Source organism: Zea mays, chromosome 8 (assembly GCF_902167145.1).
Source record: "Zea mays cultivar B73 chromosome 8, Zm-B73-REFERENCE-NAM-5.0, whole genome shotgun sequence".
In the NCBI taxonomy this organism is placed as follows: domain Eukaryota; kingdom Viridiplantae; phylum Streptophyta; class Magnoliopsida; order Poales; family Poaceae; genus Zea; species Zea mays.
In genome coordinates, this window is record NC_050103.1 from 134110830 (window position 1) to 134127058 (window position 16229).

Below are 16229 nucleotides of genomic sequence, written 5' to 3' on the forward strand. Positions count from 1 at the left end.
AAAAAGAGCTACTTCGGATTAAAGCTAGATGTTTAGACTGCTGTAGCTATAATCTATAAAGACAAACCACTGTAGAAACAGCGGTACAGGTTAAATCCAAAAAGACTGTTGCAGTTACAATCCATAAAGACAAAACACAAGCACGGATTAAAGTCAAACGTACAGGTTGTGAATCTAGTGAACAAAAAGCAGAGTTGGTTGTCAGAGGGGCGGAGGTGTTTGGCGATGGCGGGCTTTCGAATTCGCCGACAGAGTTGGTTGTCAGAGATGGCTTGAGCTCGCAAGGAGGACCAACATCAGCGTTTCGAGCCTAGCTATGCGACAGCGTCGGATAACGAACGTCGCGACAGAAACGGAAGCGATGGGGAGGGAGCGGGAACCTTCCGTCCTAGCGTGGGAAGGAGATGCGGACGCCAGACAGATGCCACGGGTTGTTTGGTTCGTGGCTAAATGTATCACACTTTGCCTAAGATTACTCGTTCGAATTAAAGAACTAACCGAAAAGTTAGACAAAGTGTGACAAGTTAGACATCAAACCAAACAGGCCTTTAGCGTCTCGCTCGTGCGCGCTAAAATTTAGGGGACGTTTTACCAGGTCTTGTTGCTTTGTTGGGAGGGTAGAGGAAGCCACAGAACTCTAAATTTAGCGGAGCAGACCATTTACAGTTCACTGTTGGAGACAACCTTAAGATAGCATATAGGGATGCTAAAACAAGCAGTCTAGTGCAAAACAAACAAGTCGCCGGCGATCAATAAGGGTTCACTCGACACCCCTAACATTTAGCACCACAGCTCCCGGTTCTTCACCCTTAACACTGGCTGAATGCGCTTACTAGTTCCTAGTACAACACAATGGGATCAACCATTGGCAAGCGTTCAGATTCAGACCTGATGGTGGTGTGGCAACTTGCAGCAACTGCACAATGATCATCATCCAACTTGCTGCAGATGGCACAGGACAACTTCATGCAGGAAGACAACATAACATGGTACCTTAGTGACGACACACTTTTAACTATGGGTATTACCCCATACAATCACCAAGCTACTGTCTAACGCCATCGCGTGGCTCTTCAGCCTTCACATCTCCAGTGCCTGAAAAAGGGTTGCCAGTTCGCAAATGAGCTTGCGTGTCACAAACAAAAAGTCCGTACCAATGCAGGGAAAAAGCATACCGGGGAAGCCCGCATCCACCTCCCGCCCATCCAGTCACAGTGCAACCTCAGCTGCGCATGCTCGAACTCCATCTCTTCCTTCCAAGGCCTGAAGTAGACCGTGCACCTCTTCTCGCCGAGGACCTTGGATACCACACCGACCCACCACGCGTCGTTGCAGAAGGCATCGACCTCGTCAAGTAGTTTGAATCCATCAGTGGCAGGGATATCTGGAGGGCAAGGTCTGATGTGCCGTGCTTCTACAGATTCTTTCAGAGGCTTGGTCCCGTCATCGGCCTTCAGCGTAGCATACTCCACGAGGAACTTGCTGCCGACAGCTTTAACAACAGTCGCCTCGAACCAGGCTCCACGAAAACCTTCATCGTCGCTGCAGACTTCAACCTTGACACCTTGTGTAAATTTTGCCTTGGGCACATTCTGAAAAGGACAACCGAAGAGCAAAGGGCAACGGAACTGGTTAGTTGATCATAAGCTTGTAACGAATCTTGTAGTTTCAGAGCATATAAGAAACCAGATCCGTTCTAGATAACACAACCTAACAGGAACATCCAACTATAACTTTGATCCACACTGAGAACACAATAGAAGAACAAAAAAGTGTAAGTATTCTTTCAACACATTCTGAAAAGAAGGCTTAGAAAATAAATTGGCTAGGCACATTAGTAATCAGTACTTCAGTAGGCATAACAAACAGCAGCTAATTATTATCGTTGTGACCTATGAGATTGCAACCCATCTAGCAGTTTTCAGCACATACAGGGAAACATATAGTCTAAACTCACCAACCCAAGATGGTAAGATGAACGCTCTGAAGATAACATGGATGTTTGCTGTTATTTGAATCATCAACAGTTATTGGTCGCAAGTTTGAATTCAAACACAATAGTTTCCATAAGCAATTCATGTAGCTGTCGTGAATATGGCTAACAACATATGCTCTCCTTTCTTTTTATTCTCACAATAACCAATATCAATTGCTGGCAGCTGCGTTGATTAAACAGCAGCACAGTTGAGACTACACTAAAGAAGTGAAGATAATCATACATCTGCATCAGATAATGACGTTTTTTTTTAAATTCTTCTCCAGTCACAACCCAAGTGTCACCAATGAGGTGATTTAGGAAGTAGCGAAGGTATTCTAAGCAGTTAAATCTACCAGGGCTGCCTTTTAAAAGAAAATGCTATAAAAAATCGTGGTACAGAGCAGCTGACATTGACATAGGGTGGAAAAACTTCTGTAGTCTGTTCTTTAGTTAAGAGTACAGTTAACAATTTGTCAAGGGCGTTGAACCCCTGACTGGCCGGACCTCGGCTACGCAGCTCGTAGCCGTCCGTCTTCTCCGGTGGGGTGAGAACTCCCCAACCGCAGGCTTGAGAGAAGAGAGGAGAATAGGAAGTGGTATTTCTTGCTTGCTTATTCCAAGTGCGGTTACAGCATATATATAAGGCCATCAGCCCACTAATTTAGGATCTCGAAACAGGAAAGAACTACTAATACTAGGAAGGTTTTATTTTATGGAAAGCTATCTCAATAATAGGAAGGATTTATTCATGGAAGGCTATTCCCTTAACTTAGGCCCCTGCTGGACCTTCCTCTTCCGGACCTTCCTTCCCTGCTAGACCTTCCTTATCTGGCGTGTCTGCTGTGCGCACCGCGCGTTCCGCTGCGCGTTGCATATCTCGGCGACGCCTAGTGTATGTGCGGCCGTAACGCCCGGCCATGACACAATTGACATCACAAATTTTGATGTGTTCAGGTGCCACCTAGATGACATCAGACTAGCAGATTGAAGAGCAAGGAATCTACACATCTTGGAAGGTTAAAAGGCTATTGCTATTTACTAATCTTGCAAAGGCAAGAGAAGAACTGATAATGCTTTAGGATGAAACAAAACCAATGTAAAATACGGTGAATGATGTTAAATTCCAAGAACAATATCTTAAGAGATTACACTATACAACATTTCCCAATATTCTGATCACAAATACAATCAAGGCGGCATATAGTGAAGGTGTAGCAGAGTTTGGATTATCTGAAGACTTAAATATTTTTGGACTGATGGGCATTCTTCTCCCTTTTAATATGTATTAGCATATAGCCCGTGCTAATGCTATGATCCCGGGGAGGAGAGGGATCACGGCGTCAGCGGCGGCGCGAGGGGAGGGGTTGACGGCGACAATGGCAGCGCGAGTGAGGGGGAGGGGCAGCGGGGACGCGGGGGAGAAAGAGGAGGGGGAGGCTGGGGGCAGCAGGGTTGCGGGGTAGTGAGAGGGATAAGGGATGATCCAAATAATATTGTCCATTGGATTTGAGTAAGGGGAGAGGGTTATCCAGCAATTTGAACCGTTGGTTTTGATGGTGTGTTAAGTCTGGGTGCAATTTGTTTGATGGATTTAGTGAAGGTTATGGATGTGGGGGTGATTTGGATGAGTGTGTTTTGCAAAATTTAAACTGGTGGATTATATAGTGGTACAGATTATTCAAAAAGCAAAAGCAGCTAACCAAAAATATGTAGCAATTTAAGTTCTGACTTAAGCAATGAAATGACTTTTTGGAATGCTAAGGATGCAGACTTGTTGGCCATACAGTATTCTGTAGGTTTTGACAGAAGAAAATCATACAAAGAAAAACAAAATGCCCTCAACATTTTCTTGCAGCACTACTCTAGAGAGGAATAAAAAACAGACATTATAGAATTCTATCTTCAGTCATTCTAATTACAGAAATCATGGTACTTCACTAGCTTTGTCAAGTAATGAAGCTTAAGCATTCAATCTTTATACCACAAAAGCAGATAGAAGGCTAACTGTTAACCGTGTATAGTGGTGTGCAATGACCATGTAAAACTGACAAAATCTAGTTTAAGATAATCAAGTTTGAAGGAAACTGTGCAACTGCAACTGACTACAGACCGAACAGAAACTTCAAGATTGTAACACACAAACAGCATCTGTATCAGTCTCACAGATCAATAGATCATGCAAAATTCATGCAACAATAGCGCAAATATCATTACCAATGATCATTTAAAAACATCTAAACACACTGAAGTCAGTAGTTGATTTTTTTAACAAAAAATGTAAATTCCAGAACCCGTATTTGTAATTTATTGATTGCCATAGGAGCAGAGCAATCCAAAAAGTGCACAGAAAGTGCACAAAACTCAAGTTAACAGATATTTGAAAGAAATATAGATTCTAGGGAGATTTATTCAGACCTTTGATTCTTGTTCCCATTGATCACCAACCCAGTCATATCGAAGCCTCAGAAATTTCTGGTTCACCTCAACTTCCGTCCCTAAATGCGTTGACTTAAATGTGTACTTGAATTCTGGAAGAACATTAGTAATCACCCCTAGCCACCAGCAATCACCTTGGAATGCTTCAACCTCATCATTGATGCAGAAACTAATCTCTGATGCTTGTGGTGGGCAAGGCCTCACATGCTTCACATCAACAATCTCCTCAGACAATGTAGTACCGTAACACTTTGAAAGAGTGTAGTCGACTAATAGGTTATTCTTCCAGATAGTCTTTGCGACAACTGCAGGTGACCAAGCAACAACAGAATTGTCTTCCAACTTGGAAACTTCAATTTGCATTCCTTTTGCATATGGCATTGTCTTGGGTATCTCCTAGAAGGCAAAGGCAACAAGCAATGGTTAGCACTGAATGGACAGCCCAAACAAGGTGGAAGAAACATCATATAGGTAACAAGTTACATAAAAACCTACATCAGGAGCTACTCTACCATGATCAACACAATTGAAGAAAATCCCACAAATGTTCAAGCACCATAGATTTATGTTAGCGATCAAAGAAGGATAATGAATTACCGAAAATGTTCGAACTTCTAACCAACAACGCAAGGCAGTATAACATGACTAGGAAGTCCAACTCCAACAGCATCTATCTCTTAACATATCTACCATCTAGCTGAAATAGAAACTCCTTCAAAGACTTATATTTATGACAGAAGACTTGGAGTATTATTCGAAACTATTCCCTCCATTACAAACTATAGTTCACATGGACATATATTTTGATAGTGCGGTTATTTGCAATGTTTTAAAGGCGATGCCTAGACGTCCAGGTGCCCAAAAACAGCTAGGTGTCCCCGTCGCCTAGCTAAGAACCAGCAAGAGGTATAGGAAGGGGAAGGGGCGACGTTGAATCGGAGTGGTGGCGGCGGCTGGAATCGGGGGCAGCGATGCCTGAATTAACAGCGACGGCGTCAAATCAGGGCAGCGGCGTCGCCAAATCGCGAGTGGTGGCTGCTGCAACGGCGGGGCAGGGAATATATGGGCTGGCTGGTGGGCTGGCCTCCTACCCCTTCCCTTCTTCTTTTTCCTTTTTTTTCTTTTTCTTCCTCTCCATGCTGCTGTCTGGCCGGTTCTTAGATAGATAAGGCATCGCCTTGCTCGCCTTGGCGTCGCCTAGGCATCTAGGAGGTGGTTCAACGCCTTGTCTCGCCCTACCGCTTTAAGAACCATGGTTATTTGAACTTGTAGATGATGTTAATATATTTTTCTTAAGAAACTTTGTAAAAGTTAGAGAAAATTGACTTAGGACAAAGCCAAAGAAAAGCATAATTTGAAACGGGTGGAGTGGGAATAAAAAGCTACAGATAACTAAAACCGCCCATGAATATCAAGGGGGTCAAATGCTTTCATAGTTCACCATTAGCTAGAAACACTTCATTCCAGCATGACCCACATCTGATCTGACTGAACACCATTCAGCTCGTCCAAGTACCTTGACTTCATACTCTTAATCTGTTGATAGGCAATTTTCCAGCCAGTGAGACCACAAGCACATTCGCCCTAAAATGTTCTAACACCTGTATTACTCAAGCTAAAACAGATAAATCCATCTAACAGATACAACAATAGCTAGCAATTCAAGAATCCTCATTCTCCTCACTCTCCACCTAGCAAGCGTGGGAAAATCATAATCCCACATTCGCCCTGCCACCATCGAACAAACTGTGGTTGCCCCCATTTCTAACCCTAACCCCACGAAAAATCACCTCGAATGGAAGAAAGGGAAGAAGCCTTTTGATGGATTACGATTAATTAATGTTATCGAAAGTTGGAAACCCAGAATCAAATAGGGAAAAAAGAAAAAGCTTGGAAAAGACCCTTGTTAGTGCTACTACCATGTTATCTGGGGAGCGCCACTCGCCGTCAACCCACTCGAGGTGCGGGCGGACGTCGGCGGCGTCGAACTCCATGACCTCCCTGGTCTCCGGGAAGCATACCCTGACCTTGCTGGGCGCGCCGGCGCGGGCGAGGGCGACCCCGAGCCACCAGGCGTCGTCGATGAGCGCGTCGACGGCGGCGTGCTCCGCGGGCGGGGCCTCCGATGCGGGCGCGGGCGGCGGCGGTGGGCGAGGGCGAAGGCTCCGCGCCGGCAGTGCCTCCCGGAGCGGGCGGTCGGAGCCCTCGGACTCGAGGAGGGAGTCGTATTCGACGGTGTAGCCGCGGGGCTTGGCGCTGGGCCCCACGACGACGGCAGCGAAGTGGGCCCCGTGCAGGCCTGCCTCGTCGGGGACCACCTCCACGGGGTCGCCCGGGTTGAACCCCTTTGGCGTCTGCGGCGACGCCGCGTCGCGGCGGCCGGGGATTCGCGGCGACCGCATCGTGGCTAGCAGCGGTGGTGAGCTGGTGGCGCGGCGGGAGCAGCGTGCGGCAGAGGTACTGGAGTGGACTGACTGCTCCAGTCGAGGGCAACAATGGCAGAAGAGAACACGACAGCTACCAACTTGACGGCTTCCGCGGTTCCGCCGAGGCCGAAAGAAGACATCAGCCGTTGGATCGGCCACGTGGACGGACGGTCAGGTAACTGCTCTTTTAGAAAACAAATAGGCAGGAGAACTGCTAGTTAGAACATGTACTATAAAAATATCATATAATTTAAAAATGATTATATTTTATAGAATTTAGTGCACCAACAAAAACGTCTCGCTCCAACGATAAAACCTCAAATCTAGATTAATAGATTATAGAGCAGTCTACTACAGTGTAGTATATTTGAGACACTTGAAAGGGTGCACTATAGTTTTTTGACCAAATTTTACGAAATGTACCACTGTTGGAGTAGTTTTTCCTATATAGAACCTCATATTTCAATTTAAGGCACTAGTTTGAGATATTATTGGAGATACTCTTATGTGCTAGCAAAGTGTCTGTAGGTTCATACGTTTTACATCTATACTTGAGTTTAAAGTACGTAATATACTTCCTCCAAAATTTTTTTATATTTGTCGCGTTTAAGTTTAAAAATAAAATAACGGGTGAACAATATTTGAGAATGAATATAGTATATATGTTCTGTTGACTTGATAAATGTGAATGTGACTTTAAAACTAACAACCATGGTTCGCATCATTATTTATATAAATTTAGCTTTATATAGTTATACTCCCTCCGTCCCACTATATAAGGCGTAACCACCTCTGGTTCAAAGACCAAGAAATGCATTTAATTGTCTCTATACCACTGCATCGATATACGTATGCATAGAGAGAGCACGCCTTATATTGTGGGACAAGAATAAAAAGTGGTTACGCCTTATATCCTGAGACGGAGGGAGTATATACTCTAAAAAATCTAGTTTTTTTTTCTCACGGCGTCTTGCGGGAACGTAGACGGAAGAATTTAACAACTGAGAGAGCGAACAACGACGACGCAACGCGGTGGTGCGACGCCTCGTGGAGACGCTCGTGGGGACATCATCCTCTTCGTGTGGCGTTGAGGTTGAGGTCTTCGTCGTCGCGACCGCCATGGGTGGCGGCGGAGCCTCTGTGGAGGAGGGGATCGACACGTGACAGTTCTACTCCAAGGAGGTGAGCCGCCGCCTCCTTAACTTAGTCGAGTCCTGCTCCACATACGCCAAGGCCGCCCGCTCGAGGTTTAGCTTGCGGCGTGAGCGCCGGACAACCATTCATCTGTATTTGTTATTGAATTTATGGGCTTGGCCCAATTAAGAAATTCAATTAAATCCTAGAAAAATCATACAAATTCATGTACGGCAAGGTAATGGTGAAACCAATAGTCCCACATTGCTAGTCTAAATGGAGTCAGACTAGTTTATATATGGAGGCTTCCCTCTCCCACTAAGTCATGGTTGAGGGGAGAGAGGACGGAGTGCCACACGCGCACGTGAATGGTCTGCCAAAATCTAGCTCCTCGTCTTGCGAGGGCTCAACTTACTTTTGCTATTTTTATTTTGGTTACTTGGCTGTTAAGTTTAAAGCTCTATCCGATCATGATTAGAAAAGGATTTGAGCTCTTGTCGGATCGGATCGCGGGTCCTTATTGGTTCATGGACGTGGCCCTATATAAGGCGTCTGACAGCTATCGTCAGAATCATCCCAAACACGAGTTAGATTTTTGCCTCTGCTTACTACTGTGCTGCCATTGTAGTCCTCTTCATCCCGAGCACTGACATGCATCTGCGATTGGGAGAGCAGGTCTTTGAAACCTGCCGCCTTCGAAATCATGCACCGGGAGAAGGCAAATAAGGTTTTTGGTAAACGTTTTCACGCGACCGCTCACGCTCTCCTCCACGACTGCTGCCGACGTCATCAACCCTACCACTTCCCCACTGTCAATCAATATGTCTAATTAGTACATGTCAACCAATCTAACCTCATACTTTAGTTTATTTGTTGTTATAGATATGTTTTGTGTATTGCTTACTAACATGTTAGGGAAGAGACGACTACTTTATTTATCGTTGTTCATGATTTATATTCGAAATTTAATCTGAAATATGTATATTTCTTCAACATCTACTTCCTTAGATGAGATTCGAGTTACATCTAGAAATTGTGTGGTGACTGCAGCATGTGTGGGTTGGCTCTAGGTATGTATGACTTGAACGTTAGCCATTTGCACATCTATGCAATTCTTCTAGCATGGATGCCTTAGTTTTAGTGTGTGCTCTTATCTTTCTTCTTGCAATTCCTATTCCTGACCAAGGATTATGTTCTGTTGCTATGTGTTGAACTAATGTTGGTCTGGCTTAAATTAACATTTAATAATAGTCAATGCTAAAGATCCACTTTAATGCTACAGTGTACTAGTACTTGTTGGGGACTTGTTCTTAACTTCTATGAATTAAGAACAAGGCAACACAGAAATTGTTAAATGTTAAAGTCATTCGTCCTTCGAAGCATTATCTCCCTTGGGATATAATGAATTCCGGACGAAGGTTATAAATGATATACCTTCATAAGCATAATGAATAATGAAGAAGGATTTACATAAAATATGAAAAAATAATATAAGCAACTGATTATTACTATTAAGTCATTTTTATTTTATTATTATAGAAATGATAACAAATTATAAATGTACCTTCGGCTTGAAGGAAAGCTGAAATACCAGTGTAATACATAAGCAAATGCCCAATGCGTGATTACAGGATTTTGTGAACAGTACAGGAGTACTGTTCACCTATTTATAGACACAGGGCGCAGCCTGTGTATAATTACATTTATGCCCTTTACAATCAACTACAATAATGACACAGAATATCATGGGTCTTTAAGTCATTTCATCTTTAAGTCGGTTCACCCCTTCGTCTTGAGACATGCCACTGTGCCGAAACTTTATAGGCGATAGCTTCGGCACTGCTTTGGAGAGGATCTGCCGAAGGTGTTTCTTTCTTTAGGATCTTCGGCTACGAAGCATACCCCCAACAGTACTTTAGTACCATACTGGAAGTTAAGGCACAATTCAATCAACTTAAATAGTTGGACCATTAGTGCATCTATTGAGAAGCTGAGAAAAGGATGAAGGACTGCCACACGTGCGCTCGCCACCAGACGTGGGCGTGGTAGATCAGAACATGGTCTGAATATTCCTTCCTAACGGTTGCGTATTTTTCCTAGAGTGATGACCGTCCATTACTATCGTCTGTAACTGGTCGTTTCCTGTGTTATGGCTAGTAACGAACGTGTTGTAATGGCTATCAGCTAGTAACAGACGTCACTGATGGTGTCAGTTTCTGGATGGCTGTAACAGTAGCTCTGATGGCGACCGTTATTGTCCGTTCGCCTCCCTCTGCGTGTGTATATATACGAAGGAGGTGAGGCTGCTTCTGGTTAAAGCACAGTGAACAGTCTCAGATGCGTTGCACACAACCATTTTCGTCCCACCTTCTGCGAGCACAAAGATTGTGGGAGAGCAGGCCTCTGAAATCGTCGTTCACAGAGCTACACTTGCACGGGTGTGCGGGTGATCAGGTTTTTGGGGAGCGTACTCGCGACTGCTCTTCGTCCGCTCGACCAACGCTGATCAGGTTCCTCATCGCCGGTGCCATTCGAGGGGCTGCACTGTGTACATCTGCCTGCATCGACTGTGTACGACTACATCGAACATACACACGAGATGTCTCGTGTGAATGGAGCCACTGACGCCTTGAGCATTGTTCCCTCCATAGGGTACATTCTGTTCTTAGTAATTGTGCAGGTTTTACTGTTGTTTACTGCTTATGTGAGTAGTGATACACACATGCACATATATGTCGTCACATACGTCACTCTGGTTTGCTGGATTAAATTAAAACTGAAAATGACTATTTGTCCAATGCTATGACACACATTCATTCAGATATAAATAACCCACTTTGTGCATTTTCCGCCCCTAAGGTCTGCAAAATGGAAGCCATGAGTGATGGGACTGACTTAACAATCAATAAGAATCCTTCCATCTTTCATGCCACATTTTTATTTCATAATTGTCATCATTGATTTGAAATATAATTTATGGGTCATGTATGCAATTCGGTAAAATGCCTATATCACAATCTTCTGTGTAATTTTCGATATTATACTGTATATCTGTTGGCTTTGGAATAAATACCTAGCATCTTGTTCAAGAGTGGCCTCGCTGCTGAATGAACCGTCTGTCTCCCACCATTCCTTCACACCAATCAATTCTGCACGATGGCTTGTTTCTGTACATGAGTTCAAAGAGCATTTGCTAGGGCATCTGGTTGGTGCAAAGCATGTGGGATAACCCTGTTGAACACCATATTTGGCATCTGGGCACAGCCGGACAGTCTAGCCATGTGGTCTGGACGGTCTGTGCCCTCACGATCAGATTAACTCGAACGAGAGTACTTATCCCATGTGTGGTTATCCTAACATATCCATGTGAATCTGTTGGATCTCGCTTAGGACCAGGTCTAGACCTCCTCCCCTATAAATATAAAGGGTTATGGCCGATTGAGAACCACGAACACATTCCAATTGAACCAATCTTATTTACTTTATTTACCATTCATGTCCTAAGAGTAGGTGTAGCGTAGCCCTTGCTATAGTTCCCACATCATCACCCTCTTCGGCTTGACGTCGTCTAGGGCACCCCGAGTGGCCCATCGACCCCGGGGCACAATCTTCACCTCACTTCGAATCATGTCGTCTTGAGGTGTCTTGGGTGACTAGCTGATCCCAAGAAAACCCTAGATCTTTTCTTCCTGACGGGGTCCCTCCCTAGGGGAAAAATCTTGGTTATGGACGTGCTCATCGCCATCTTCAGGATAACTATCTTTAGGTACATCAAGTTAGGTCATCCCCTTGGCTCTAAGGTTTCCTTAGATCTTTGCCCTAAAGGAAGTTATCATCTCTGCTCTCGCGTGGACCGTCCGACCCAGAGCGTGGACCGTCTGACACAACACAGAGAGGAGACCCGCTCCTATCGCAGGGTCGCGGACTGTCCGAACCCGTGCCACAGACCATCCGCGTCGCTGCATAGGGCACCATCAGGTAATTACGCTACTAGTGTTTGGCCCCAAATCAGAGCCAACACACATTTTGGCGACTTCGCTGGGGATGAGGGTGTCTAGATCTACTAAAAATCGCCCCTAAATGGTTGGTTCTAAGGATCACACCGAAGTCTCCCCAAGCAACATCATGAAGCTGACTCTGAAGAACCTGTCGGCTGAAGGTCAGTAGGAATTCAAGGACTACAAAAGACAGCTGTTTGAGGAGGCCAAGGCGAAGTACCTGACACACTTCAAGGTGGACCAGCATAAGAAGATCATCCGGCAAGGGGAATGTGACCTGATATCTCTTCGACCTACCGTACCTTCCCCAATGTAAGTAAGACATATGACATCCAGTCTCTTAAGAATTATTGTGATGACGCATTCAAACTCATAAGGGAGTCTATTGATAAGTTTGTTGCACATGCAAAAAATCATATACCTAATTTCCCATCATATAAATCGGGAACTAAAACAACTGTGGCAAACACATCGACAACAAATGGGCTTTCCCAGTCCCAACCATATTATGGTATGCCGATGAATTTATATCTGGAGCAACCATTGACATCGTCTCCTCTATAGGGTAGATCAGTTCTGAGCACGACCGGACATTCCGAGCATGATTTCGGACTGTCCGGCCGACTTGCGGACCGTCTGACATCTTATGTCACACAACTCGGAGTCCTACCGGAACTGCCATATGTCCCGCGGGCGATGCTAGGAAAGATCAGACCGTATATATATAGTCTCAGACCATCTAGTCCCTTCACGGACCATCCAGCACCCTACGTCGGACACTCCAAAACCACACCAATCCCGCCCCATGGCTCACAACACGATGCCTAGCATCATCGGACAATCCGGGTATAATCCTAGATCGTCCGACCACCTGTCTAGACCGTCCAGGTACGTCTATGTAGAATAGGGTGCTGCTTACAACACACAATTTTCTACCCACCTCAACAACACTACTATTTTCCACATGCGGCACATCAAAGCCGCAGTATACCACCACCATCATCGGTATGCAGTGCACAACTAGGTATGACTAGACAGCCTGAATACAATCTTGGACCATCCAGACACATCGCGAATCGTCTGGCACCTTACGCTAGTCTGTTCGGATATGCATGCCTAGAACAAAGTGTTGCATGATAGGCATAATTTTCCTACTCACCTCAGTGGCACTACTCCATCCCACATGCAACACGCTGTAGTCACACCATGCCACCACTCGCGCATGAGGGCAAATATTTTTCGGCCCTAGGGAGCTAGAAAGGTTCACCCCCATACCATGCAATAGTGGGATGTGGTACCTATATGTCTTAGGAGCCTATACTGGACGTCACCTTTGATCATCCTAGTCTAGAAGGCCGACATCAGAATATGCGAACACCAGGTTGACTTGTCCTATGTGGTTTAGGTTGATGATGCGTGATTGTCAACGGGTAGCATCTCGGGTCGAGTTGTGGATTGATCGAGGCGTGAGTTATGCGTTTGTGCAACCCTGGCGGTTAGCTTGTAGTGTGTAGGTGTGGAGCACAAGGATAGTGGTCTATGGTTGAGGTGAAGGCCATGCGGGCTCGTGCTAATGGACTTGGAGCGGTGAAGGACGAGTGCTGGGTCTTGGATGATGGATTGGAGCAGTCGAGTGACCAGTCGTGGTGGATGACACCTAGGACACGCACTCGTGCGAGGACGTGGTGGAGTGGGCCGTGTTGCCAGCACGGTCGAGGACTGGCAAGACACATGTCTAGGACATGGGAGACGCCGACGTGGTGCGATACTCATGACGGTTTTGGTGGTTGAGCCTCAAAACCACCCAACGCTATGGACGAGGACGATGGGTTTTTGACTGAGTTTGGCCTCAAAATCCGACGATGGCAGTTTCAATTGAAACAGGAGGTGACACGTGATGTGATCACGGAGGGTGTGTCAAGGCGAAGCAACTCCATGTGAAGGATGCGGCTGTAAGATGAAAATTCTAAGAGTTGGTCCATTTCACCCTCGGTGCAGTGGAGAGGCTCTATGTAAATAGGGGTAGTTTAGGAAATGGAAATAACACTCTATAAATAAAAGAGAGAGGGTTGGTTAGTTTAGTACCTCTTGGTTGTCATTTGTTAGAGCACTTGTTTAGAACTTCTAGTTTTCCTCTCTAGCTAGTTACCATTTTAGCTGGAAGATCCACAACAATTTTGTTCTGTCGACTGTGCCTGTAATCTGCAACGATTAATCTGAGGAAGGGTCGCTGGTTTGGCCCGCAGGTTTTGGTTAGCTTCAATCTCAATTTGTCCCCTTGCTGAATTTTTGAAGTCTTGTGTTCTTGAGTTCTTTCCTTCCCTTCTCTTGAGGGTTTGTTGAGAACCTTCGAGTTCTTGTGATATGGGTGTTGTTGGGGATTGATTTGTGAGGAGATAGGCTCTTTGGATCACTGTGTACGACCATATGGTGTAGTTCTTGGTCATGACCGGAGTTGATTCCCCTTTGAGTTCATTTTAAGAAACCCCCAACAAAACCCCATCACTCTTGAGATTTTGATTCTGCACATGGATTTTTGAGTTGCTCACGTTCATACTTCATCAGTAGACATATTTCCCTCTGCACAAATTGTTTGTAAAATTTGAGGACATTTTGTGAAGTTTTTCCTGTGGGGCACTTTCGCTCTCAAGTCCGGCACTACCGGGCAAGGAGTTTTGATCTTTTTCTGCTCAAAATTCACGGTTCACGTTTTCCCTCTTGTATTTTGTTGTCTGCAAAAATTGAGAGCATTTTGGAAAAAAATTGCAGTCCTGCGCTGCCACATCTACGAGCGGCACTACCACTCGGTGTTTTTCTCGGACTTTGACCTAGAAATTTTATTGAACCTTTAAGATCTTTGGAGTTTCTCATGAAAATTGGGGTTCAAATCAAGTCTTTTAGGTCCCTTTGAGCTTATACTCTTCTATGGAACTTTGTAGAAGTAGTCAATCGATTTGTGGCTGATCTTTTTATTTGCTGAGTGTTTTTGTTGTCCCTGAAGGTTGGATTGGGTCAGAGAATCAAGTCATAGTGTTCTCGTGTGTCGATAATTTTTAGTGGCTCCCATTCACGCCCCCTCTAGTCGCCTCACTGGTCCTTCTGGATAATCGGCCACTTGAGCCCATGTCTCAAGGACCGATGGGTTACCATTGCCAGTCGTGGACGAAGTTCAGGAAGAAATAATCAAACAATTTCGAGATAAATTAAGCAGGTGTCAATGTATCTAGCCTAGGATAGTCCCATCAAAGGTCATACGACCCTCAATGGGACACCGTTCCATATCCTCTGGGGGCTAGTGTGCAGGATTTATCCAAATTCTCAAACGAAGACACTAAAGGCACTCTCGAGCATGTAGGTCCATTTCTAGCACAATTGGGGGAATTGGCTGTAACACCTCTAGTGTTACGAGAACTAAAACTTTGGCATGACATCATATACATTGGCATTACATTATGTATGATACACCTAGAATGCATCCACCAGGCCAAAATTTCAAAACAAACAAGTGATGTGATGCTTGTGTGATGATATGACCTGGTAAAAGGAATTCTTAACCCTACGTTGGAGTGCCTCTCTCCAAGGATTAGAAGCATGTGACTTTATGAGGTGAACACTAAAGAGTTATCTTAACAAGTTGATAGAAATGTTCAAGAAATACTAGCTTAGAGAGATTAAGTACTTATGTACCCTAGGACACTCAAAACCCTAATTTGGAACCCCAAAACCCTAATTAGTGCCCTATAGGGTGATTTTAAATTATATGCACTTTTTGCCAAAAGTGTATATATCAAAGTGATAGAGTAACAAAAACTAAGCAACTTTTATATTTGGAGATTTCCAAGTTTTATGGTGAAACTTGGAGTAATTTGCAAAAAGATCCATAAGCATCTTTATTTCTAAACTCTGAAAATAGTGTTAATGAGCCAACTTTGGGCTTCTGTATCTCTTGATCCATGAGAAGTTTGCTATAAGTCACCATAACAAAGTTGTAGGGCTACTATAGTATTACAAGTTTGTGTAAGGGACCTAGCCCTAGAACCATATGGAGCCTGGTGCAAAATACATCAAAAGTAAGGCTAACACATTCCTGAATTTCAGACTAGGAATAGTAAACCGAACACTGAAATTCAGTGTTTGATGCTTGGTTTGAAGTCCTTTTGTGATCAATCTAGAAGGTTTAAGGCTAGGAGTTGTGTAGATAGATTAAAGACCATAAGATGGTGATTAAATGTTCTTAAGCTAGGTGGGCTTGATCCT

The 16229-nt window shown here is 44.6% G+C and overlaps 1 protein-coding gene across 1 annotated transcript; it reads right to left on the reverse strand.

Moving 5' to 3' along the window:
* Positions 1–728: 728 nt before the first annotated feature.
* Positions 729–6869, reverse strand: LOC100285586 (RNA binding protein). The gene is made up of 4 exons (NM_001158477.2): positions 6334–6869; positions 4394–4810; positions 1176–1592; positions 729–1095 (listed from the first exon to the last, which is right to left on the reverse strand). The coding sequence occupies exons 1-4, from the start codon at positions 6814–6816 to the stop codon at positions 1081–1083; spliced, it is 1332 nt and encodes a 443-aa protein (NP_001151949.2). The 5' UTR covers positions 6817–6869; the 3' UTR covers positions 729–1080.
* Between the last annotated feature and the right edge of the window lie 9360 nt (positions 6870–16229).

Bases quoted from the DNA above. Each gene is read 5' to 3' on its own strand.
- LOC100285586 (NM_001158477.2), bottom strand. From the start codon at position 6,816: ATGCGGTCGCCGCGAATCCCCGGCCGCCGCGACGCGGCGTCGCCGCAG. The intron at 4,811-6,333 runs GTAGTAGCACTA...TTTGCCTTCTAG, and splicing joins GGCGCTCCCCAGATAACATG to GAGATACCCAAGACAATGCC. The intron at 1,593-4,393 runs GTCTGAATAAAT...TGTCCTTTTCAG, and splicing joins AATGGGAACAAGAATCAAAG to AATGTGCCCAAGGCAAAATT.